At 42.1% G+C, this 27,526-nt stretch overlaps 1 protein-coding gene and 1 long non-coding RNA gene across 15 annotated transcripts in view; one reads left to right on the top strand and one right to left on the bottom strand.

Annotated features, from left to right (window-relative positions):
* The window catches only part of LOC310828487, a 125,467-nt gene that overhangs the window by 75,071 nt on the left and 22,870 nt on the right, over positions 1 to 27,526 (bottom strand). The window lies entirely within an intron of this gene.
* Positions 1 to 27,526, top strand: part of ZNF385D (zinc finger protein 385D) — a 571,924-nt gene that overhangs the window by 538,405 nt on the left and 5,993 nt on the right. For 11 of the 14 annotated variants that reach the window (XM_083705882.1, XM_083705891.1, XM_083705890.1 and 8 more), the window contains 3 exons: positions 17,562 to 17,807; positions 20,878 to 21,056; positions 26,253 to 26,354. In XM_083705882.1, the coding sequence (XP_083562008.1) occupies positions 17,562 to 17,807; positions 20,878 to 21,056; positions 26,253 to 26,354 (527 nt within the window). The remainder of the gene's footprint in view (positions 1 to 17,561; positions 17,808 to 20,877; positions 21,057 to 26,252; positions 26,355 to 27,526) is intronic. The other 3 variants (XM_083705893.1, XM_083705888.1, XM_083705884.1) reach the window with 1 other exon arrangement.

Genomic DNA, 27,526 nt, shown 5'->3' with positions numbered 1-27,526 from the left:
GATCCATTAAGGGCAAAATGGAAGACGGGAGCATCTTCTCCACTTACAGCTTAAAACATTTGCCACTTAACATGTACAGTTTGTTTAATAAAAGCCCTGCAATCCATTAACTCAGTTTTGTTAGCTATTGTTTCATGCTCCTTGGATAATGTGTGAATCAATGTGTCCTCATTAACGGATGTTTCTGTTTTGTCCTTTAATTGTTCTGCTTTGAAAGTAAAGCACGCACAGTACATGAATGTGCACTTGTCTGATGCTCAGGGGACCCGGTCATGATTGCTGAAAACGGATGAATTCCTCGTTGACGCCATTTAACCACATACAATCCTTGTAGTCCAAGTTGGTAAAGGATGGATTTTGTTTCTTTCACTGCGTATTTATGGCTGAAGTGGCAATTATTTTCTGCTTTTAGCCCCTGTTCACACAACCAAGCAAGTACCCTGCCATCCCTTTAAATCAGTCTAGTGCCAAACTACTGTGCCAAGTTGTTTTTGTGCCGCAACCTGTCTCACACTATTGCACACCCCTTTATGGAACGGTTTGTTGGTGAATGTTGGAAATCCAAGAATCTGGAGGTTGAACAACTTCACATGAATTGCTCACCAGGCATAGTACTCTGTCACTGTTAATTGGCCTTGAGTAATTGTGAATGTACCATAATTTGCAGAGGGGTGGCAAAATCAGCAGAGTCTTAATGTATTTTGAAGACTAACAAATGTATTACAGCATAAGGTTTTGTGGACTATAGGCCTCTTCAACAGATTCACGAAGCGTTGTCGTGATTTACTGGTATATCGCAAAATGTGTTTTTTGGGGGGGCAGAGAAGTGGAGTGGAATTATAAACAGTGCCAAGTCAGGGGAAAATGAAATACCGAAAAATACAGGTAGTGTAAGGTAAAGGTAAAGGGGCCCCTGACCATTAAGTCCAGTCGTGGCCGACTCTGGGGTTGCGGTGCTCATCTCGCTTTATTGGCCGAGGGAGCCGGCGTGCAGCTTCCAGGTCATGTGGCCAGCATGACTAAGCCGCTTCTGACGAACCAGAGCAGCGCACGGAAACGCCGTTTACCTTCCCGCCAGAGCGGTACCTATTTATCTACTTGCACTTTGACGTGCTTTCGGATTGCTAGGTTGGCAGGAGCAGGGACCGAGCAATGGGAGCTCACCCTGTCACGGGGATTCGAACTGCCGACCTTCTGATCAGCAAGTCCTAGGCTCTGTGATTTAACCCACAGCGCCACCCGCATCCCTTACAGGTAGTGACATTTGTGTAATTAACAGAGGTAATTCATGAAATTACTTTGGATGACTACGCTGAGGCCAGATAGTGCTGCTGGCTTTTATGCCTTGCCTGCCATGAGGGCAGGTGTGCAGCCAATGCCCTCCCAGACTGCAAGGCACACCCACTAGGGAGGCTACCGATTGGCCCATTTAAGATGCTGCATCAGGCAGGAACTTGAGCCAGATGTCCAGGCAGCAGGGGAATTTCCCTAACGGCCGCCCAGACATTTGTGCTCTGCTCTGACTGACCAGGGATAGCGACCAAGCATGAGAGGCCTCAACAGGCACCAATTAATGTATACAATGTGTTAAAAAGCCTTTGGCTTTGTTCAGTCCACAAATGAGAGCACTGAACCTCTTGATCCATTGCAATGGTGTCGCAGGCTCCCTTTGAAGTTACTTACAGTGTTCTCGGATTTTGAAACGTTCAGCCAATGGCTTTTGAATATTGCAGCCTAAATACATTTATGTACCACTTTTCTTAATAAAATTCAAAGTGACTTGTGTAGAAATGCAGTTTTACACTATAAATAATGAAGAAGAATCTGAAAATAATATACCAACTAGGAATGAGAAGCACTCTCAAATGTTTTAAAGGTGAATGGTGTTGGGTATATGGAGACATCACAAGGGAGATTGTTTTGTAGATCAATCACCAAGGAGATAATTCTGCAACTGATAGAGCTCAAAAACCCTGTTCGTACTTTGCTTATGTTGAATCATGCACCAGTATATTGTATAAAAACAGATGTGAGTCATAACACTGTCATTCCTTTGTATTGCCAACCCCAATACAGTTGAACAAAGTATATTATTTGAAAGCAATTTGCTATATAAATGAAATATTTTAATTGCTCTGAAGAAAAGAGAAACATAGAAACTCTGATTTCTCAAGTACTACTGGTTAGTGTGATTTAGCAGCTAACCCTGGGAAGTGTAGTTTGTTAAGGGAGCTGAAAGTTGTTAGGATAATCCTAGTCTCCTCACAGAGCTACAATTCTCAGAGGGATTAATTATTAAGCCACTCTAAAAACTGTATTTTTGTGAGGGGGAAAAGGATCATCTAGCAACTGTCAGCACCCTTAACAGCACCTTTCCAAGAGTTCTTTGGGGGAAGCCATGCCTGTTTAAAGTGGTATGGTACAACTTTAAAAGTATAGTGTTGCTGGGAACAAAATGTGGGTTGTGATTTAACACACAAACAGACCATAGATTCTGCTTGACCATTTTTATGTTCTTTCTTTTTCTCTGGGGGGTCTCCCCCCACCACTTTTGCCAGTGACTATACTTATTATTTCAAAACATGAATGGTTTCTTAAAGGTGTCTTAAAGGGGATGCGGGTGGCGCTGTGGGTAAAACCTCAGTGCCTAGGACTTGCTGATCGTAAAGTCGGCGGTTCGAATCCCCGCGGTGGGGTGAGCTCCCGTCGTTCGGTCCCAGCTCCTGCCCACCTAGCAGTTCAAAAGCACCCCAAAGTGCAAGTAGATAAATAGGTACCGCTTTATAGCGGGAAGGTAAACGGCATTTCCGTGTGCAGCTGGCTCGCCAGATGCAGCTTCGTCACGCAGGCCACGTGACCTGGAAGTGTCTTCGGACAGCGCCGGCTCCCAGCCTCTTGAGCGAGATGAGCGCGCAACCCTAGAGTCGGTCACGACTGGCCCTGATGGTCAGGGGTACCTTTACCTTTATACTTATTATTTCAAAACATGAATGGTTTCTTAAAGGTTTTTTTTTTTAATGAACTCTATTTAAACTCTTCATAGTATTTATGTCCTTGCCTTTCCAGCTGTTCAGAATATTTCTTAAATGAATACAGGTTGGTCTTCTCTTGGGAGATAGGAATATTAAGGTTGGGCAGATAAAACACCAGCAATAATCTTGAGAACACTGGAGCACCTCTTATATTATTAAAAGTGCAAACACAGAGTTTAAGAGACAATTCTGACATTGCTCTGAATGTGGTGTGGAGCCTTGTGCCTAGTTTCGCTGGAATTGCATGACGCATCAGCCTTCCATGAATATTGCATGTGTTTGTGTTTTTCTCATAAATTTAATAGGTTTTCATAACAGTTTGTCAGGAAATTGTTGTGGTTGACTGCACTTATTATTTTGGATGAGAATCCTTGGTGCAGTGTTGATATACTGTATACATATAGCAAAGGGAGGACTATTAATTTGCTTTCATTGAATCATTGTAAGTGTTCATTTCTCTCTCTGTGTGTGTGTGTGTGTGTGTGAGAGAGAGAGAGAGAGAGAGAGAGAGAGAGAGCGCACTTAGAATGTTAATTTTTAGTTGGTAAGTTAAAAATGAAATACAGTATCCTTTGCTCAGAAATCAGTAGCTTAAGGAACTCAAAGACATCAACATACTTTTCGAATTCATTTTGCTCTGTACTGCATGGCAAACAAGACTATTGCTACTAAAGGTTGTACTATGTGCAAAGTCCCAGCTACACCACTGTCCCAGCAGTATCTTTGCCTAAGCAACGTTAACAGAACATGGGTGGAATGCGAGTTTGACCCATAGGTTAAATGGAGTGAAAGCTGTGTGAGTTTGATAGGTGATTTAACAGCAGCCATTCTAAATCAAAAGTATTGGTTATGAAGTGACAGCCTGCAAGATACTGGAACTGTCATATAAAAAAGAAGGAAGGAAGAAGGAAGGGAATTTCAAAGAACAATTGGCTATACATTCAGCATCAGAAAGCAGAAACCCAACAAACTCAAGTTTTGTGAACTATGAATGTCCTCAGATAGTAAGTCGTTTCAGCAAATTTAAAAGCTTACTGCATATTCAAAAATAAGGACACACAATTCAGCCTAGGTTAGGCACTTTAAAACTCCATTAATTGCAATGGGGAGAGGTTTAAGTACACCTTCAACTTTCACATTGACATCCATTGAAATTGAAATGACAGTGCTCAAGTTGAGTAGACCCTAGGAGTATTAGATTTGAAATTTAAAACGTAAACATTTCAATTATGCAGTCTTTAATTGAGATTTTTTTAAATAAAGAAAAAGAAATCATTTATATATATATATCTGATTTTTGTTGTCATTATGTCAACATAATCTCTTGCAATTGCATTTTTAAATCTTGTGTCATTGAGTATTCTGTAATATCCAGTAGCAGCTCTTTCGCTTGTTATCCTTAATGGAACCTATTCTCAAGCTTCTTGCCCCCAAACTAATGAATAAAGTTTGTGAGGTACTTCTGGAACAAAAAACCCCCCACTAGTTTCTGCAGTGTAGATGTACTGTTTCTCATTAGAGTTGTGTGTGCAGAGGAAATAAATATGCTAAATAGTACTTGCAACTTACACGTTGGGTGATTTAAAAAGACTTTTTGCATTATGAACCACACTTCACCCTGGGTGTATATATGGTTGCTCTCATGGTTTCATATCTGTCCTTTAAATTCTGCTCTTCAACCTGCTTTTGAAATAGCTGTCCGAGCCTCAGACCTACAGTATGGGAATTGATGCCAAATATGGATGTCTTCCACTCCATTCATACAACAGAGGGTGGGGGGAAAATCTATGGTTTCTTGAGAGAGCCATTGATCAGTTAGTGTAACTTTGATTAAACTTCAAACATGATGCTGCCATCTCTGAAATTCACATGCCAAACTTATATCAGTGCCTTTGTTTCTGCAAAATGAGTTCTAAAGGTTTGGAAAACAAATATAACCAACCACTGTGAAACCGTAGTGCATGATGCACTGTGAAACCGTAGTGCACAGTAAGAAAAGCTGATCCTGGAAATCAACTTTCATTCACGTAAAACAGGGGTCAGCAACCTTTTTCAGCAGGGGGCTGGTCCACTCTCCCTCAGACCTTGGGGGGGGGGCAGACTATATTTTTTGGGGGGAGGAATGAACGAATTCCTATGCCCCACGAATAACCCAGAGATGCATTTTGAATAAAAGCACACATTCTACTCATGTAAAAACACCAGGCAGGCCCCACAAATAACACAGAGATGCATTTTAAATAAAAGGACACATACTCATGTAAAAACACCAGCAGGCCCCACAAATAACCCAGAGATGCATTAAATAAAAGGACACATTATGTAAAAACACGCTGATTCCCGGACTGTCCGTGGGCCAGATTTAGAAGGTGATTGGGTCAGATCCACCCCCCGGGCCTTAGTTTGCCAACCCATGACATAAGGGCTGAGAAATTTATTAGAAGCTCTTTGCTTAGGAACTACTTTTTAAAAAGTCCTTCCAGAAATCATAACCCCTTCTGGAACAGATGAAGAAAATATTTCTCAAGACAGGAAGGGAAGCTGTTTTAGCATTTCTGCCACCAGTATTTAAGTATTGTACTCTATGCCATAGATAGATTTATCTGAAGGTTGTTTAGGTCAGCTTGTTTAGCAAATGTAAAGTGATCCATCATAAAATAATACAAAAGAAATGGGCTAAACATATGCTACTAGTGTAATCGTAAACATTTGTGTTCAGTTAAATTCAAGTAGTAACTAGCAGGCTAATTGTTATCAATCTACTCTGTTTTCTTAACGATGTGTTGACTGCAAGAGGAATGGAAATTATTAGGGGAGCACAAAAGGGGTCATAGATTGTATTGCTTTAAAAAGTAAATGGAGCAAGGCACTGTCAATGTTTTCACTGACTTCATCTGAGATAGTATCCACAACATGCCGCTTTTAAACAAACCTGGGACGTGCAGCACCAATTTTCTATTTTCAAACTTTTCCAGCTACAAAGAAAACTGTCCAGGTATAACCAGTGCAATGGTTTGCTGTTGAAACTTTGGTCCGATTGACTGTAGCAGAAATAGGTAGATCACTTAGCAGAAATAGGTGGAACTCAGCAGTGCCTCTGGTCCAGCGGGTGTGTGATATCCACACCCCCCCCAATATTTTATTGGCACCCCTGACCTGGGCAAAATAGTGTTATGTGTTCGGTTTTGATCTTTTAAGGGCGAAGCTCTTGACAAAGTATTTTAATGTCCACAAGAACAAAACTCAAAGCAGAAGATCAGTAAATGGGAACTAGGATTTGAGTCTCAGAGCTGAAGAACTATTAACCAGCCACCAAGCAGTAAGAATGGGGGAAATGGCAGGATTTAGTGGCTGGCAGCTTAGTTTCAGTTAGGACTCTTTACATCCAATACCCCTCAGAGACACTTTTTGTTATGACTTATGATCAAACATTACAGCCTTCTTTTAGTGCATAATGAATAGCCAGCTTGACAGCCTGGTCACAACACTTTAAGTGTGCCTACAGCAAGGGAGCTGAATCTTTCCCTCTGAAAGTGTTAAAAAGGCACCTTTCTTGAAATTAAATTCCATCAATCACTTTTCATTTTTCTGATAAAAACCAACTTTGGACTATCTGACTTGTAGCAGCAGAAACAAATATGAAACCCAGCTTCTCTCCCTGAAAATCTTGCAGTGGTCAGCTATTCCATTAAATTTATGGTCCGAGACCACGTCTTAGAATACTAAGATACTAATTCCTGCAATTCATCTGAATGCATGTACTCAGTTACTCTGGTTGCCTTGCTCCTGTTTGGATGTTCTTGCTATGACATCTCATCAGTCTTCATAAATCAACACAGGAAAATGATATAACTTCCCTTTTAATCAGTGTATGACATAAAATGGTCACTCAAGTGCTATAGGCAGGTTTCTGTAACACTTGCCCATTTGTAACTGCCTGTCCATAAGACACACTAAAAAAACAACACACTAATGATTTTGATTGATGGGGACTGCAATCCTATGCGCAGTTGCCCATTGAACACAGTGTGAGTTATTTCCAGCTAAATATGTGTACGATTTCACTGTGAATTAGAAAAGCTCACACTTTAAAATGGTCAATGTCTGTTTTGAAAATCAAGCTTATTGTATGTGTTTCCAACAGAACACCCAGAGGAAAAAGCAACAAAGTATGTTTTCACTTGTGTTGTGAGAATTGTGAGGGGTGAGGTACAAAGAAAGAAAATGAGTGGAAAGTGAGACTGAAAAGTGGTTTAACATTGAGTTGAATGCAATGGTACCCCCGCCTCTTGTTGCTTGCAAGAAAGGATGTGCATCCTAGAAATCTATGACAGTAACACTAATGTATGATTAAAAACACCATTTGGAGTTTATGTTCCTACTTTTAAAACCAACATTTTACATGGTTAATCTTGTACTGCAGCCTCCCAAATAACAATACTGCTATCGAATCTCAACCCAGCACTTAACCTTGTGTTTAACCTTGAAGCCAGAGTCCAAATTGAAAATGTGTTTCTTTAACAGCGCAGCTGGGACAAAAATGAGTATGATCCTCTCTGCTCTTGATTGTAAGCTCTACTTTTAACGCTCAAATCATTGTCCTTTGTCCTGATTTTTAAAATTGATTTCCCCCCTCTTCCTCAACACACAAGTCTCATTAATTAAATGGCAAGAGCAGCAGCTTGCGCCAGCAACACTTTCCCCTAAAGCTCCTTGAGCAGAGAGAGCCTTTCATTCATAGTTTCTGAAAGCAGTTTCTATTTCTGCCTCACTGAGGAGAAATCTATATTATAGGCTTGAAAGGACAGCTTCCAAATCTAGTCAAAACCAAGGTTACTTAAAATAGATCCAGAATAAATTGGTTCTCCTCCCCTCTCCTCACTCGTTTGCAGTCATCTTCCTTTAAATGACGTTTATCGGAAAAGTTCCCCAAATTCATAAAATTGCCTCATCCTTCCTCACCTTGCTTTCCCCCCCCCCCCACCAGCTCTTCACCTCCAACTGTTGCTCCTGCCAGTTTCGTTCAATTAACTTCAGCACGGATGTATGCATCCCATTCCTGCAGTTAATTTCTTTCAGGATTGATGAACTGTGCATCGAACTGGAGGGACTCATGGCTGAGACAGAATACAGATTCCATTACAAAGCTGTGTACTACTAATTAATAAAAACAAGTCACTTCGAGACATAGTCAAATCAGGTTTCGCTGGAGAGCACAAGGTGCTGAAATTCCTGGCCTGGATGGATTTCTGTCTCCCTCCCTGCACTTTCTATTAGGTAATCCCTCCCCTACCTGGCCTGGTCTCCTTGGCAACGCTTCCCCCAGGTGGGATTGGGCAACTGACTGAGGTAGGCGGAGACCTCCAGGTATCCCACCTGAGGGAAGGCAAAGCCAAGCCTATGCTGTTGGAGCCGCTCCAGATCTAGGGGCTGCACGCGTCCACGCAAAGGGCGCCCCCCGTTTTAAGCGGGGAGCGGTCATTATGCTCCTAGGTTTGCCTTTCTCTTTGCTTTCCTCCAACACAGCGATAGACTATATGGGCTAAAATAAGGAGGTCTGTCGTATTTCCTTTTGCAACAAGAGCTGTTTCATGTGATACTTTTAGTGTTAATGTCCTGCATTTCTAGGATTCACCTCCTTCCATGCATGCAGCAAGGGGGGAAATGCTAATGGCATTCCCACACAGCCCACATTATCTTCTCGCTCATGCCATGGGTTGCCTGCTGAGTTGCCTTTTCACAAACCAAAGGACTTCTGCCACCCGCCAAAATGGATAGCAATAGGAAGAAGGGTAGGGGATGAAGGATAGCTCAGCATAAGACTCTTAATCTCAGAGCTGTGGGCTCAAGCCCCATGTTGAGTGAAGGATTCCTGCACTGCCAGGGTTTGAACTAGATGATCCACCTGGTTCCTTCCAACTATAGTTCTGTGGTTCTGTATGTTTCACCAGTGCCTCTGCAGTCCTTATGTGAACGCTCACATTGTTTGAGAGGACCCCCCTCCAAGCTTCGAGAGCAGATTTTCAAGAGCAAGGGTGCAGCAGGCGGAAAGAGAAATAGGTAGAAATTGCCTCTCTCACCTTCCACCAGCATGTCTGTCTCATGAGCAGAGTTTCACTCTCGGGAGCTCCAGATCCAAGCTGATCTTCGTATGCATTGAGTATGACGGGGGGTGTCTTCAATTTGTAGTTAAAATACTACAAACTTCCTGTTTGTGATTAAGAGTTTGTTTAAACTTTTATTAGATTGTAGAAAGCGTTGTTGCATTGCATCTGCATTCTACATAAGTGGAAAATTCTGGCAAATTCAGTTCATGAATTCGTATTATTGTACGCACTGTGGGTTTGCACAGCAATCTGTTCGTGTAACAATCAGTGTTACATGCACTTCGTAGGCACGGTTTATAGAGAGCTTTGTATATCATAATTCTGAATTGATACTAGAATGCTGTTTTAAGAAAGCCCTGCAGAATTTGGACTGCCAGTTAATATGTATTGTAAAAGCTCCCTTCCTCCTTCTTAGGACGAGACACTGTGCTCTTCACAATATGCAGATTTTGAATACTGTTATGGGTTTGTAGGTGCCAGAATTTAATTAAGGCTTGGGGTGTTAGAAGCTAATTAAGATAGGCTAGTCTCCTGTGTAGGTGATAGCTAGAACCATGTGTGTTCTTGAGCTGTGTGTTAACCACTTTTAATCCTCTGGAATCAGTATGTGTGAAAAGCTAATTGCATTAGGCAGACTTCCTAAACTGTATTAGACATGCCTAAATCATAGGAAATCAACACATGTTAAGAGCCAATTATGTCAGATTTCCTTTTGAGGTGTTAGCCTGGGGATGAGCCATTGAGGCAACACAAAGAATCAAAGGTGAATCTCATTTACAAATAAGTGGACTCCCTCCCTCCCTCAACTGAGCATTTTGTTTAAAAGATAGTGCCAGTTTCAGGGAGAGCTTTTGGAATTGCAGTTAGGAAGCAGCAGGCTGGGGAGAGAGAGAGAGTCAGAGAGCAATGATGTTGGGGCACCTATGGGAAAAGCCAGAGTCTCTTGGAGTATGCATGCTGTGCACTCCTCCATTGTAGGCTCAGGTTGTAGGTATGCGCAAATAAACCACATATCACAATGGCACCACAGCCTCTGCTGTGGCTCATTTTCCCCCAAAAGGAAACACAGACCCTGGGTAAGTGTCTAGAACCCTTGGGATCCCGCACAGTTCTGGAGATAGGGGTGACGTGTAACAATATTCTTCAAAGGTACAGACAAGTGGGTAATATTGCAATGTTTATATCTAACGATTCCAGGTGTTTCCTCTATAAAAAGCAGGGTTTTTTTCTGTTTCTGCAAGGTAATACATTTGATGTAGTATATTTGAACTAGTAAAGTAATGGAAAAATCCTAAATCGGGTCGGGGGGGGGGGGGGAAGTGGAGCAGCAGATCTACTTTTACATGCCATGCTCTGATGAGCAGGATTTCCATCTGCTGGTACTTGTGAAAAAACTGCAGGCAGTAGCTTTCTGCCCACCTGGGCACAGCTAGGTCCTTCACCATAGGGGAAGCGCAAAACCTTTAGCAGCACTCCTCTTTGTCAGTGGGCGGGGGGCAGCAGGAAGAAACCATCCTATCTTCCTCCAGCCATCAGCTTTATGTGTGTGTGTTAGGATTATTGGTTAAATAATAAAAATTCTTTTTTCCTACAAAAAATAAAAGTAGCTTTCCCTTTGCTTCTGTATTGCCAGAAATTGTAGACCTCTATTGACTCAATGACTCATCCTTAACTTTCCAGTCCTGGCAGAACTGAAGGCTCCCAAGGTTGCTCAGAAGCATCCATTGCTCTCAGGAGCTCCAACAGATTTTTATTTGTTCATTAATTAACTTTCTATCCTCACAAAGAAAACCAGGGCAGAAAAATAAAATAAAGAAACATTTAAAAACATGTTAAAAGTTAAAAATAAATAAAAATAAATCACCAGCCCACTCCTCATAGCGTTCTAACTGAAGTTTAATTTTATAGCTTTAACTGGTTCTTGCCCTTTTGTATTGTATCCTTGTAAGTTATTTAGAGACGATTGTGGCTAAGCGGCATATAAAGTGTTTGAATTAAAATTAAAACAGCTAATTACTACAAGGTTGCCAGGAATAGTATCTTTCAGCCATCAAATCCCCAGGTAAATAGGAATGTTTTTAAATTCCTCCCTAAATATAATTAGGGCAATGGCTGCACCTCTTCAGAGAGGACATTCCACAAATGGGGAACCAACACTGAGAAGACCCTGTCACTGGTCAGAGCCAACCAGATTGAGCTAGGAGGAATGAAAAACTCATAGAGCTGCCCATGACAACATATGCCTTAAGACTGAAGCATTTGCTACTGCGAGGAATCAGATCTCACCTATTCTCGCAGACTGAGTTTAGTGATGGGGAGCTCCCAGGCAAATCAGGTACAGTCTATCCCTTATGAACTGGCCTTGTTTGGCCCTTATGAGCTTCAAGTGTTTGAACCTGGCTCCTAGGGGGCAGCTCTGGAATTCCATCAGCTTGAACACTGCAGTTAAACAATCCCTAGCATCAGCTCTTCTTCAATACAGTATGTGCGTTATGTAAGCCTCTCCTCTTTGTTTTTGTTATGCCCTGATGAGAGGAGCTTTGGTCCCCCTTTCCAAATTACCGGTAAATGGGCAAAGACTTAAATGTTCATTGTAGCACTGCACAGCATCTTCTGGTGTGTTTTTTCCAGATCAGAACTAATTTATATAAGGCAAGATTCTAATTGCAAAAAAAACCACAGAGAGGATTTATGTTCATAGCACAATGAAAATTCAGAAAGGTATATTTGGGACACAAAATTAATCCTATGTGCTTAGCTCCTTTAAATAATGTTCCTCTTTTAGTAGGTGTCTTGCACTTTAATGGGGGGGGGGCATCAGATACTATTTATGTACATTCTGGTACTGTTTTAGTATGAAAATAAACTTTTGGATTTATGTTTGCCACTTCATTCAAGGTTTACTCCTTTATAGACTTCCTAAGAGCTCTGTTTATATTAGGATTAAGATCAGAAAGAAAACTGTCGTGAATTCTAATCATCCCTCTTTATTGGATGCTGACATCCTGTTCCATGTGATATTAGTGTTCCTGGCAGTGCCAAAGCAGAGTGGCGACACTTGCAAGAATGAATAATTACTGCAGGTCATTAGTATGAAAATAGCATGATGCAGCTTGCCCACATCACCAAAATAATTCATTTCACGTGTGTACTGAATGCATTTCCAACTTCCTTCCAGATCTCTGAGTCACTGCATTATGTCTTCAAAGGCTGGGATGACACACTATACCTATAGCAACAAATGCTAACGCAGTTCTTCAGATCCTCAGAGTGAAACTGACTCGGGATTTGAGTACCATTTGGTTTTCAGTGCTGTCCCCTGCATTCAGGGCAGGATATGTATTAAGATTGCAATGTAATTGACTTAACTGGTAGGCTAATCAAATCCTCTTAAATGAGCTGGTCAGGCTACACAACTGAAGATGCACTGAACTTGGACGAAGAATAGGGGTGATTTTTTTGAACTCATATCATTACCAAGGCTTTTGCATGGTACCAAGGCATTTGATAATTGGGCTTGTGGTAGTTTAACATCTTCTTTAATTTTTTCTGCTTTCTGTCAAAAGACAAAGGCTTTGTATTTGCTGTTGAGACCAGAAAATGTTATTTCAGTGCTCCCCTTTTTGAAATGCACGTGCATGATGCGACAGGTGGTTTTAAGTGTCAAATTATGTTAACCAAATGAATTGATCAAGCGACACTGGGATGGAAAAGGGCAGGAGGGGTTTTCAAGGAAGGAATAAATGCTCTATTCTTTCTCCTTTTACTACGCTTCACACCTTTCCCCCAGAGAGCATGACTGACTAGTCTAATTATACTGCATGATTATATCTCCCGCCTATAGAGGCAATTTTTGTTTCACCTCTAGGGTTGTTAGAGCTGATTGTCTCCCTGCATGGAGAGATGACTTACACTTTAATCATGTTGAAACCGTAGGTCTAAAAATTCCGAAAGGAAAATCACAGAATGAAGGAAAGAGAAACAGAGTATATTCCTGCCGGTTGAAATGGAGAAATTGGTTCTGTGCTACCAGTGGTAGAAAGTTACCTGCAGAATATTTCTAGGGAAAAAAGCCTTGTTCAACCTAAGTATAAAACTCCTAAATATTATAGTTCTCTTCATTCTTCTCCCACAGGAGGTCATTCCACAAACTCAAAGTGTCTCAGAATAAAAGCTGGTCCTCATTTGTTTCACTTCAGGGCTTCAGACAGATTGGGGAGGCGTATTTTGGCTGAACCCCAGAAGGAAAATGAAAGAGAAAAGGCAGAATGATTAAGGGAGAAGGCCAAAAGTGATTCAGGGGGGAAAGGAGGGGGATTACACTTCTAGCATGGGAAATGCTTCTTGCCTTCATTTTTTTTCTATTTTCCTTTCTTGTGTAACCCTTTAATAAACTGTTTTTAAAGCCACTGGCTTGCTGACAGCTTCCATAGCGTGGTGGCAAGCAGCAGAGCTCTGGTGGCTACAATTCTTCCTTCACATTGATTCGCTAGGGAGGGAGGAATAATAGTGGTCGCAGCTTGATCTGCTACTGCTGCATTGCTTTAAATGATAAAAAGGCAGGGAAGACGTTTCAAAGTGGGGGGAGATTTTCAAGAAAAGAAGGGGAAGTGGCAAGAAGCTTTTTGTTCTTTTAGAATTGCAAGGCCGCTGCTCCCAAACCCCTTCAGGAGCTGTTTCAGTTGTCAAAGTTTTGAATTAGGGGTGGCTGGTTTTTGCCCATCTCTACTCTTAGCAAGTCTGCTTACAGTCCTTAGGCATATCCAGGCAGGGCTGGGATTGCTCCCTCTCTGATATCCTAGAAATCCACTGCAGGACTGAATAGTCAGTACCGAGCTAGGTGGACAAATGTTCTGATTCAGTACAGTGGTACCTTGATTTACAACCATAATCCGTTCCAGAGGTCCGTTTGTAAACCAAAACAGGTTGTAACCCAAGGTGCGCTTTCGCCAGTGGGGCCTCTCCCCCAAAATTGATTGTAATCCAAAAAAAAGGTTGCAAACAGGGACATGCACTTTCAGGTTTGATGTGTTTGTAATCCAAAACGTATGCAAACCAAGATGTATGCAAACCAAGGTACCACTGTAGTAAGACAGCTCCCTATGTTCCAATGCACCATTCTCCCGATTTTTCTCCCACAGGAGAAAACATATGTGCACATGTTGCCACTTTGCACATGAACTTGCCTGCACATTTATATCTGTATCTGAGTGTCCCTACCATAAATAATCAGGCAGAGGCAACCTGGAAACACACTTTTTTTGGGTGGAATGCTCTTGCCCAGGGCGGCTTACCTGCAATTGCAGCAGGGCAGAGACACAGAGCACCTCCCTCCCAACACCAGCGTTATCGCAACTTACCTGGATAGAGCTGAGGCAGGGCAAGGCAGCATGGGACTGTGTAGGTGCACCCGTGGAGCAAATCCTGTGCTCCTGCAAGTGCGCCCACACATCTCCAACTAGGCTACCACCCTGCCCCACCCCTGCCTTGTCCATGTAACCTGCAGCAGTGCCACCAGTTGGAAGGAAGCTCCACCCTACCATGCTGGCTGCTACTGCATCACCTACTTCAATTAATTTTCAGTGGCAGTCTAAGTCTTATCTTTACTTGCCCAGACTTCCCATTTATTTTAGAGCAGCCTTTTTTGTGCTTTGTCACTTCTCTGCTGGCTCTGTTTGCATTTGTAACATTTGATCTGTTCCACTGTAGGTTTTTTTTTGGTCTTTGATTGAAAGCCAAAGACATTTTGATTTTAAACAAAATAATATCAACAGATAAATAAAGATCAGGGAGATGGCACAGCAGGATCAGGGTAAAGCGCCACTAATTTTAGATCTGACTCTTGCCCCATCTCTGCTCTTGCTGCTGAAAAAACAACCCCCAAGTGATCCAGTCATAGTGTGTTGAACTGCTTGCTCTGTACTGCAGCAGCATTTTGGGTCATCAACGACACAGAAGGATGCACCACTTTGGTACCAGCGAGGCAAAAACTTATTGTGTACTTCATGTCTAGATTACAACTTGGGATGAGGGATGGAGTTTAGGTTTTCTGTGATACTCTGGTGTGCTATAGTGGTGCGGCTTACTACTTAAGCTGATCTATAGGGCAGGGCAGTGAGGTCTCCTTAACACAGAAGTAGTCTGATATACATAGTATTTTGTGTTTCTCATATGTAAATAGCTACTTCTTACTTATAAACCTCTAGACGGGCCAAAAAAGACAAAAACTTGCACCCGTACAATTTGCTTACATGTATTAATGTGAAAATATGCACACAAACACACATACGCATATTTCAGGAAGATTATCGTGATTCAGTGTCTTTTCACCAAGCTATATAGTGAGGAATTCTGAAATACAGTGAACATAAATCTGTGGAATAGGAAGCCACTCTTCAGATGGGGTGGTGGATTGTGGTAATAGATTCCCACATGTAAATGTTTTATGTGCACATACACATGCTCCTAGATGTTTTTTTCCTTGTGTCAAAAGATATACTGAATGCTAGCATATTGCAAAAGAATGTTCGGTTTGAAACCCATTTGGATGTATTTCGTTCAGTAAACTTCTGCTTTCATTAGGTGCTCTTTGCTTGGATTCTGGATAAATGACATACTTCATACAGAACTACATACCCCGCAAGTGTCCCGGGAAAAAAGGAACACCCCATTTTCTCGCACGAGAGCACAGTGATCATTTTGGATGTCACGATCTCTCATAATTTTGCACCAAGATCTTGCCGCCAAAAAGCACCCCCGAACACATTTGGGGAGCATGATTTTGCACGGCACCCCAAAATGTACGTTTTGGGGCACCATGCTAGCATAGCTCCAGAAAAGCACATATTTTTGGCTCCATGATCTCACGCAACTCATGTAGGAGCACAGGCGGGAAGACATACGACCTGGTTTGGGAACTCAAGATGTTGGAGGGCATGGAATTATTTTCTATTCTATGAAAAGTATCAGTGAGTTGAATAGACAAGGCTTGCAAATTTGTGGCTGAACGCTGCCCACTAACCAATTATGTGATGAATTTGTTTATTCTTTTGCCTTATTCATATGCTGTTTCGTTTTGATACGATTACAGTTCGTTAATTTTTAAAATTATTGTTGTTGAGCCATTTGAGCTCAACATTTTTGTTGAGAAAAGCAGAATACAAATATCATATGCAGAAACATAGTGGCCAAGCAGCTAGCAGGCCACACTACTCAGCTACAATTTACTTTGGTAGACCACACTCCACAGGTAAAGAGGAATTGGATGCCATCATTTGTCTATCAGCAAATTTATATAAATATTACTTTTAAAAGTAACATTCTTTGGCACGTGCTTTCAGCAACATAAGATCAGTTGCCTTCCTGTTTCATGAACACTGTTTTCTGCTGATCAGACTTGGAACAGTGTTCCTGGCTTCCGTATTGCGTGCCGACCAGTTTACTAATTTGAGGTCCCAGGAGAAATTCAGATTTAGAACTAATTAAAACAAATTCATTGCTATCAGCTAAAAAGAAAAAGAAAAAAAAGCAGGCAATACTTCGCAGTTTAGATTATTTGGAAACTTAATTACAAAATTTAATGATTATTATACAACGCCGTCTTCAAATCTCCTATTTTTAAATGTATTTCACCGAACTCGTATCGCTTTGGGTTATAAACAGTGTGCAGTGAAATAGTCGCCATATGTCTTTATTTGTTAATTTATTTCTTTTTGCTTTGGTCTTTAAGGCACAAAGATACAGAAACAGCATTCCCTCTCCCCCTCCCCCCCAGTTCTCACAAAGATGGACAATTAATTGATTCAGGGGGTAAAAAGGTAAAGGTACCCCTGCCCGTACGGGCCAGTCTTGACCTACTCTAGGGTTGTGCGCTCATCTTACTCTATAGGCCGGGAGCCAGCACTGTCCACAGACACCTCCGGGTCACGTGGCCAGCGTGACAAGCTGCATCTGGCGAGCCAGCGCAGCACACGGAACACTGTTTACCTTCCCGCTAGTAAGCGGTCCCTATTTATCTACTTGCACCCAGGGGTGCTTTCGAACTGCTAGGTTGGCAGGCGCTGGGACCGAACGACGGGAGCGCACCCCGCCACGGGGATTCGAACCGCCGACCATGCGATCGGCAAGTCCTAGGCGCTGAGGTTTAACCCACAGCGCCACCCGCGTCCCTGGTACCTTGCAATTCTACATGCTTGGGGAAAGGGGGCTCTTCCACCCTTTTCAGATTCATAAACATAATGCAGCAGTGTGGTTTTGAACACGTTGTCTATGCCGTAAAACTTCATTGCGAAGTTGACATTACATTGCGCCTGCCAGGAAACCCTTTACCTGGAAAAATGTTCTGTCAGTCACTTTCTCATTCTCATCCACGCTACATGAGATGTATTTTGTTGCTTATATCTTCTTCTCCTTATCTTTAAAGCAGGCAACACAATAGAGGCACCAGCAATATCAACCACCACAACGGTCGAAATTCGGAAGAGCAGTGTCATGACAACGGAAATCACCTCCAAAGTTGAAAAACTCCCCACGGTAGCCGCTAGCAGCAGCAACACCACCACATGCTCTTCGGGAGAGACAGAGGAAGAAAAGGCCAAGCGGCTGCTCTACTGTTCACTATGCAAGGTTGCTGTCAACTCCGCCTCACAACTGGAGGCGCACAACAGTGGTGAGATACAGCAATTTCTTTCCTGGCTAAAGAGCCCTGCAATTATCTTCTCCAAATAGATTAGATTGCTTGCAGGGCTGTGGGGGTGGGGAGGTGGTGGAAAGCCAGCAATTACATGGAATTTGTTAAGTATTGAAGAATAAAAACTCTGCCATAAAAGAGAAAAGGAGGGATTGCGCTTCATGCAAGCGATCCGCTTCCTTAAATTTCTTACATTTCTAACCGTTCCAAATATTACGTTCTGGAAGGGTGTGACTGCTTATGCTCTCTGTCTCGCCCTACTTTGCATACTTCCGTTTGTCCCCGGTCCCAAACGGAACATTAATTGGCATTGCTGCACATAAAAGGAAATGCACAATCTGGTAGGGGTGGACTCTCTGAGTTAGGTAGTTTTCAGAAGTGGCTTTCGCATTTCCCACATCGTAAAATCCAGTGAGTTGAATTGACTATATGCATATTTGTTTTAAAATGGCAGTTTCCCATTTATTCTTCAACATTAAGAGCATTCACAAGTGACATGCCCCAGCTTAAAAGTCTTCAGCACCACTCTTGATATGCCCTTTGCAGAGCACTTTTAATCCATCTGAACTATACACTTTTGATAATGTCAGGGCAGAATGCTCTATGTCAAAAACATGATTGGCAAATACTCTCAATTCTAAACATTTGTGGGGGAAATCCCACAATGTCCAAAACCAAAGTGTGTTTTTCCAGCGCTGAACCTCTCTCGTGGTTGAGGATTTCCTCCCTCTATGTACTTTAGTACTCTTAGGCTTTAATCTAACCCAGATGCATCAGTGAAGCCAATCCAAAAGGCCTGCTCACTCTTTATAAAGGTGTTGTTTTCTTTTTTAAGACCAAAAACATCCTACATTTTAGATATTAAAATTCATTTACAGTAAAACAAAAGTAACTGTAATTGAATTCAACACCTTTTACTCTATGACATATCTGTCTTTATTCCATAAAACTATTTTGCTTAGTCCAGACATTTAAAACGAATTGATGCCAGCCACATAACTCATACTCAGAGAAGATTCCCTGAAATCAATGGATTTAATTGTGTCTTCTCAAAGTATTACTAAACCTGGATATCACCCAATATTATTCTGCCTTTCTCCTAAATTTATAATCGGTTTGTGGAATTAGTTTGATTAGTTATGAAAACATTCCATATCCAATCTGCCTCTCTCGTTGGTCATGGTTATTGCACCATGAGCACTCGTACAGCAAGGAGCATGTATTTAATTAGCATTTTTAAAATAAGGATAAGTGCTCTATGCATGTCAATGTGTCCCAGCAGCTTGGGTTTTGGTTCTATTTTCAAGGGGAACTTTTATTTCCAAATTTTTTTGATTGCCATAGGTCCAAAATGGTTTAGTAATAAGAAATGTTTGAATGTGCATGTGTTTATAATAACCAATAGTATTATATCATTTCTAACATTTGCCCTACTCAAATATTTCATTCATTCATATATATTTGTATACCCACCTATGTCTGTCATTATCATAGTTCATATCATAGGTGAAATAATGTATATTGTTACAAGTTCATTATAGTCAAATACAGAACCAGTGGTGCTTTCCTTCAGAGGACATTGCACCATTTAGCTGGATATTTTATAATGTTAGTGTTAACACTGCTATTTTGGCAGCTATGGGAATGCCAATATTGCATTCAGTTTTGTTTTTTTTTGTTCTGTTTCATGGAACCACATTTCTTAAACCGGAATCTCATGTAGTTTGCTTTCCTATTTTTGTTTTTTCAATATTTCTGGAACCAGTTTTGGAACTGCTGCAAGTTTGCCTTCCTTCCCATTAATGGTAATATGAGGCACATTGCCCTGCAATTTGAAGTGTCCCTTCGGTTCTACCATGGCTTAATCACTAAAAGGGCAAGCAGATCACCCTTGCCATTTGTATGTTCAGCTTGCACCTACTGAGAGGCAAGGCAGAGACTGAAATAGGCTTGCTCACTTTGTGAACTGCGGACCAAGATACCTGGAAAAGAGAGCAGCTTGAAAACAGAAGAGTTGTCAAGAGGCTTTCAGCTGGCAGAAAGAGTCTTTGGGGATTTTAGAGTACTCTAGTTGCTTTGCGTGCTCTGTGCTCACAGTGCTCTGTGCTGATTCTCTGTGCTTACCTTCATAATTCTCATAATACTTGTTCAATAACACATTTGTATATAAAAAGACCATGACAAGCACATAAAAATGGAAACGGACCATGTAATGCTACCCTGGACTCCCCACTGTTGAGGGAATAGTACCATGAAACAATACAGGCAGAGCTGACCCCTTTGCTGAAGTCTCCACTAGAAAATTTCCCTGTGAAAGACCCACTGAAACAATAAGATCTTAAAAAGGGACAAAAGGAACTGCTGTTTAGCTTCCCTTCATTTTGATGGGCCCCTTTCAGAGAAGGGCATCTCATGAAGATCTCAGAGCCTGGGGAGGTTCATATGGCAGAGTATGGTCCTTTGATAGCCTGGGCCTAAACCCTAAAGGCAAAGGTTTTCTAGAATGTATTCCAACCAACAGCCAAATTTTCCTCTGAAAGGTCGCTTTGAGAGAATGCCAATTATTTCTGTAGCAGCAGCATCAAAATTCCAACTCTCTGTTGATAAACCGCTCTGAAAAGTGTGGTAATGACTCAGTCCAACATCTTAAAGAGATTATCATGGTTTTCTCTTTCAGTGCAGGACATGTTTCAGTCACAGTGGGAGGAGATGATAATATAATAATAATAATAATAATAATAATAATAATAATAATAATAATAATAATAGCATCCATTTAAACTTCACCTCTGGCCTCTCCTACCATGTCACTACATACTGATGGCAGCTTGCTTCAGTGCGTACATGGGCATCATTTAATATTTAAATGTGAGGTAATGAAATATTACTTAATTATTATCATGGTAATACAGGGAATGCAGATTTGTGCCCATGATACCATGGGGGGGGGGGAGGGAGGCAAGACCTGCAACATGTTGACCAAAACAAAAGGACTAATGAACACAACTTTGCTGAAATAACTTTTTATTTCCTTGTCTAATATCTCCAGGCACAAAGCACAAAACTATGCTGGAAGCTCGAAATGGGAGTGGAACAATCAAAGCCTTTCCCAGGGCAGGTGTCAAAGGCAAAGGACCCATTAATAAAGGAAACACGGGACTTCAGAACAAAACATTTCACTGTGAAATTTGTGACGTGCACGTAAATTCTGAGACACAACTTAAACAGGTATGGAAACTCCCGGGACATGTGCCCCACTCTCTAGAAGTTCAGTGATCATTAGAGTTGGTTCACACACCATGCCAGCTCCCTGCTTTAGGAATTTAGGAGGCTACAGACAGCAATATGACTAGGCTGCACCATATTAGCACACCAGGAACTGGCACCTCTACACGGGGACACTCAGTTAGCTCTGTGATTTCTGCAGCAACAGCACCATGGCTCCAGAAAGTTGTTTCACTATCACAGAAGACACAGCATTTACATGTGTATAATGGAGAAGCGGCATATCTCCTTCAGTGCAACCCAACTATGAGGTCCAACAGTGGTCCCATATGTTCATGAAGTTGTTGTGCTCGGGGAGCTAGGTGTGTGGACCAGCCCTCTTGATACTATTATTTGTCGTCTGCACCAGTGATGGGAAACCTGTTGTGCTCTAGTCTAGGTGATGTGTGACTCCAACTCTTACCAGTGGTCCGAGGATGATTGGAGATGTAGTTCAAAAATATCTGCAGGACCACAAGTTCCCTATCAATGATCAGCACATTTCACAGAGTCATAGAACTGTGGAGATGGAAGGGATCCCAATGGTCATCTAGTCTAACTCCCTGCATTGCAGGAAGCTCAGCTAAAGCATCCATGACAGATGACCATCCAACCTCTGCTTAAAAACCTCCAAGGAAGGCAAGTCCACTATCTTCTGAGGGAGTTCATTACACTCTTATCGTCATAAAATTCTGCCTGACGTTTAATTGTAATTTCCTTTCTTGTAACTTGAAAGTCATTGGTTTGGGTTCTTAGTGCTTACAGGCCAACTCTTTGATTATCTGTTCCAGTTCCTTTCCTGGTATCAGTGTCAAGCTGACCAGTAAGTAGTTACCTGGGTCCCCCCCTTTTTTGCAGATGGGGGCAACATTTTCTTGCCTCCAGTCTGCAGGAACCTCACCTGTTCTCCAATAATTCTCAAAGATTATAGACAGAAGCTCTGAGATTCCATCCAAGAGATTCCATCTGCAAGCTCCTTTAGTACTCTTGGGTGCAGCTCATCAGGCCCTGAAGATCTGAATCTAGGTGTTCCCTTACCATGTCTTTTCCTATATTGGGCTGCAGCTCCCTCCTTGCATCATTTATTCTGTTATCACGAAGTTGGGCACTGCTTTCCTTTTTCAGTAAAGACAGAGGCAAAGTAGGTGTTGAGCAGTTCCGCTTTCTCCCTGTCATCCAATAGCATTTCTCCATCTTCTCCATGCAGATGACCTACTACTTTCATATTCTTCCTTTTGCTTCAAACATAGCCTAAGAACACTGTTTATTATGCTTAACTTCTTTACGTTGTTCTTTTCATTTTATTTTCAGTATAGTTTTCCATCCCACTATAGTGTATTTTCTCAAAACTGTCAATGAATGTGGAAAATTGCTCTGAGTTGTATTCATTGAGAATGCTACAATATACCTTGTCTCACACATTCTGTCATTTTATTTGCTTTGCGATACTGTGTTCGCAAATGTGTGGGAAGGTGTGTACTTTTTGCAGAAGACTGAATAATTTTCTCCGAGGAGTATGGCTTGTTTTTGTAAATTGATTGTTCTTTGGACTGGAGAAACAGCACCTTCAAATTTTCATTACACAACTTGCATTTCAATCAGCTCAGCAAATCTATATTTCTGTAAAACAGTGTCTTTGTCTATCTTTCGGAATGGTGGACTTGTCAAGGGATTTTATTACAGAAGCTGCACAGACCTGCTTTATGCTGGGAGAAAGTGTGAGAGAACAGAAGGAATAGCCCAATACATTCTGGAACTTATAAGGCTTTAAAAAATCCTGGACCAGGGTGTTCCCCCCAATTTTAATAGAAACTAAATGTGTTGAATTTTTTATGCAGATAAAGTAGGCTTGTCAAAGGACAATTGGAATTTAGCATGCTATCCTAATAATTGTTGGTGCAGAGTTCTAAATTGCTCCCTCTGACAATGTGCTGGTATTATTATTATTATTATTATTATTATTACATTTGTAAACTGTCCTGCATTAGAAATTCCAGGTTAGTTCAAAACAATGTCCATAAAAATCAGTATAATAAAACCAGAAAATATACCATGTCCACAGTAGATAACAGAAATGCTAAAAGCTAGGTATTAATAGTAGCAAATGCTTGGGAAAATAAATAAGTCTCCAAATAGTGCCTAAAATAAGTCAAGGTCAGCACTTGTCTGTCTCAGGAGAGTTGTTGCTAAAGACTGGGTGCCTCCACAGAGAAGGCTCTCCCCGGTTATCACCAGCTGGATTTGGGAGAGGCAGGAAAGTCTGATCTAGTAATCTTAGTGACTAGGTAGTGACTAGGCAGATCTATATATAAGATTGTGTACTCTCAAGTAACCTGGTCCTAAGACGTTTAGGGCTTTATATCAATGGGGGAGCTGAGGGAGCCGTGACCCTGAGCAGTTTTGGGGGGAGGGGGCACATCATGGCGCCATGCACCATCATGAGCAGTTGCTGGAGGGCAGTGAGAAGGATGCAACAGACATGCGCCCTAGCCTCTGTGACTGCTAGCAGCACCATAGCACTGGGCTTACAGGGGCCAGGGTGCAAGCCTGTGGTGTCCTTCTCAGCCGCCCTCCAATTGGAGGGTGCCGTGAGAAGGACGCAACACTCACAGCGCCCTCCCTGCAAGTCCTGCACCACTCACAAAAGCAGCGCTGGGCTCGCAGGGCCAAGGCACACACCTGCCTGCGGCACCCTGTGAGCCCAGCATAGTTTTTGCAAGCCACTGCTTTATAGGTCAATAGCATCACCTTGAACTTAGTCTGGTGGCAGATTAGCAGTAATTTAAGCAATGATGCCCTGTGCTTACAGCCATTTCCTTCTGGGTGTCATCAGCATATTGTTGACACTGTGCCCCAAATTCCCCAATGATCGCTCCTAGTGGCTCCAATAGTATCCCTGCAGCACTCCATAGCACAATTGTCAGGGAGCTGAAATAACGTCACCCAGTGCTACTCTGTAGAACTAGCCTTAAAAGAAGGAGTAGAACCACTGTAACAGAGGACCTTCCACTGCCAGCCCACGAGGATAACATGGTCAATTACCAAAACCCATTGAGAGTTCAAGGAGAATGAAAAGGGTTGCACTCCCTCTCTCCCAATAAAGGTTAAGACAAATTCAGTCTTAACACAAAGCCTGAACCAAGATCAAAATGGGTCCAGATAATGTTCTTTTACAAGAAAGTCTGAAGCTGAACCAGCATTACTTTCTCAGGCACCTCCCACCCAAAACGGGTGTTTGTCATAAATATCTCGGTCAAGAGTGAGCTTATTCAGGAGTAGGCATATAACTACTTCTTTAGGATGCATTTCCCACACCCTGGACCCTCAAAGATACACACACACAAAGGAACACAGCTGGCCTGAATGGGCAAGGATTTAAAGGTCATACGGCTGGCCATTTTGCTAAAAACACCTTGCCACAACAACGGCATCTAAGTCAGCACGAAGGCATTGCAAACTTGTCATAGCACACCTGAGAGTTCCAGCACCCCATTCACATTCTACATCTTCCAGGGTCCCTTTGCACCTAGAATTGCAACATTCCACTGCTGGAGGAACGTAGAGAGGAAGGAGGTGAAGAATGGGGGCTGCTGCCAAGAGCAAATCAGTGAGGATGGGCAGAGCTGAGGAATTCTTCTCAGATCTGAGCCAGAAGATAACTCATTTCAGAATGCGGCTGAACGTTACAAGCTAGACAGATCAGAACTCCAAACTGCTTACTCCTGAACGGCATCACAACTTGTTTCTGCAGCAACCTACTATGTGAAGAAACTGGTGGTCACTGTGCACATTTCCCCATGCGGCAACATTCCCATGTGGCATTTTCCCACACAAATGGGCCAGCCCATGTAGACCCACTGCCATGAAGAGCAGTAGAAAGAGCCTGGTCATCTGCACCAGCTTCCTAAACATTAAATGCCTCCACCTATAAGACCTCCAAATTGTTGACTTTTGGTTGTGAACTTGCAGGAGGTTCCTCTGCAAGATGAAACACTGCAAACAAATTGTTTGCCATTGGGAGCAGTTCAAGCCAGCTGCTTAGATGAGCTTGGACAAAAGCTGCACATAAAGACCAAAAGACCAAGGCAGCTGACAGCTCTGTCCTGAAAAAGTCTGTATTATGAGCTCTTATTAAGGGGAAGTTTGATAGCTGCATCTTGAGTGATTAGTTACACCAGTCTCTTCTGCTATGATAGAAGAGGAAATTTGGGCAGGTTCAGCTTGCCTTGTTCTGAAGGTCGGTAGAGGGGGAGAGAGAACCTACACTTGCCAAAACATCCTCTTTTGCAGCATCTCATCATTGTATATAGCCATCCTAGAAACATTAGCACAAGATTACAATTTGTGGCTGTTTCTTTCTTTCACGTCTACCCTGCTTTTTTAGGCTGCTGCTGCTATCGCACCCTAAGGATCAAGTCATTTCAGAAAACAATTAGAATTAAAACACCGCAGTACAATAAATACCAAAATGGTTCACGGAGGAACGTTCAATTTAGCTGTTCCTCCTAAATTGTGTGGCTTCCATGTTGTCCCCAGGTGGCCTCCTGTTTAGACCATTTTCCAATTCCATAGGAATATAGGAAGCTGCCTTATCAACAGTCATACCATTGGTCCATCTAGTTCAGTACTGTCTACACTGACTGGCAGTGACTCTCTAACGTTAACACTGAGCTACGGTCTGGTTAACTTAAGTAGAATGTGCTTGTTAGAAACCGTCCTGTGGCTTTTGCAAAGGGCTGTATGTGATTCCTCTAAATCAGGGTTTCCCAAACTTGGGTCTCCAGCTGTTTTGGGACTACAATTCCCATCATCCCTGACCACTGGTCCTGCTAGCTAGGGATGATGGGAGTTGTGGTCCCAAGTTTGGGAAACCCTGCTCTAAATCAATTAAATAAACAAATGTAGGTGTTTTCATCATGGCAGATAAGCCAACAAAATTATTACGATGGATTAGAGAGAGAGAGAGAGAGCTCTCTTTCCAAACATATAAAACTGTGATAATGAAACGGATTTACTATTGCGACTAATAATTTTGGTATTGGACTAGGTTGAGCAAATTGGATTTTGGGTGACCAGGGGTGTTTGGTGCTGAAGCCAACGGAAAGCGTGTTATTTATACAATAACAATAATAAATAACAACACTGCTTGCTTTCCAACAGCACATAAGCAGTAGAAGGCACAAAGACAGAGCTGCTGGAAAGCCCCCGAAACCCAAATACAGTCCCTACAACAAACTCCAGAAGGGAACACACCCACTTGGGGTAAGCAAATGGGTTTTCTGAGAAGCTCCCCGTGGGTGTGGGTGGGTGTTATTGCTGGACTTTTTCTGTGGTGGCTCCCATTTTGTGGAATGCTCTTCCTAGAGAGACTCGCCTGGCCCCTTTGTTACATATCTTTGGGCACCAGTCAAAAACATTCCTCTTCTCCCAGGCCTTTGGGCCAATTAAACAATCTATGGTCTTTTAGACTGGGGGTGGTATTGTTTTTGCTTGTTACTAAGTTATTTTTGTGTTTTTATATTGTAAACTATCCTGTGATCCTTGAATGAAGGGTGGTATAGAAAATTTAATACTACTGCTAATAATAATTAATGGAAGACTGGTTCAGGTGTGTATTGGCAGGACTTTTACAGGCACAGAAGCTGGGCTTGTGAACAATCCTGGTCATGTTGTTTTCATGGCATGGTTGTCTTAGCACTACTTAAAAGCATCATTGAGATTTGGGACATTTGCAGCCATGGATCATGTGGCTTGACTGGGAATGAACTGAGCAACCTAATTCCATCTTGCTTCAGTTTCTCTGGTGCTGAATCATAGGTCCATTTCACTACAGTCTGTAAGGCTATTTCCTCCCACCCCCACCACAAGAATGCATGAAATGTTTGCATTTAATTTGCACACATTTTGGACACCTATATCACATGCATTTTTTCAGTGCTTTGTAATGTATTTTATGTAAGAACGTTTTGCTTGCATTTTTATAACGCAGAATATGCTCTTTTGTGTGCACTATTCGTGCACAAAAACTGTATGAAAAAATCAAGGTGCATTATCTGACTAGGAGTTGCTTTCTGACAGAAAGGAGCATTGCCAGTCTATTGCAAAAAGCAGACCAAATAGAATCCTGCTCCATCTGTAGCCTTGACTGCAAACCCCATGATCTCCAGCTACATTACGAGTTGCCTTGGCTACAAAATGATGTTTAAAGTCAAGCTCCATGATCCTAGGCAGCAAATTGTTTCACTTCCAGCTCAGAAGAGGCCCTGGGACTTCTGTGTGAAAGGAAGCCATCAGCTACTGGCTACCTCTTTTCCATTTTCCCAAGTTTGGGAGAGACTATCAGGGAAAGCGGGACACAGGTGGCGCTGTGGGTAAAAGCCTCAGCGCCTAGGGCTTGCCGATCGAAAGGTCGGCGGTTCGAATCCCTGCAGCGG

Source organism: Podarcis gaigeae, assembly GCF_964106915.1.
Source record: "Podarcis gaigeae genome assembly, chromosome: 12".
Classification (NCBI taxonomy): domain Eukaryota; kingdom Metazoa; phylum Chordata; class Lepidosauria; order Squamata; family Lacertidae; genus Podarcis; species Podarcis gaigeae.
Note: the sequence above shows the minus strand (reverse complement) of the source record. Positions and strands in the feature narration are given on the sequence as shown.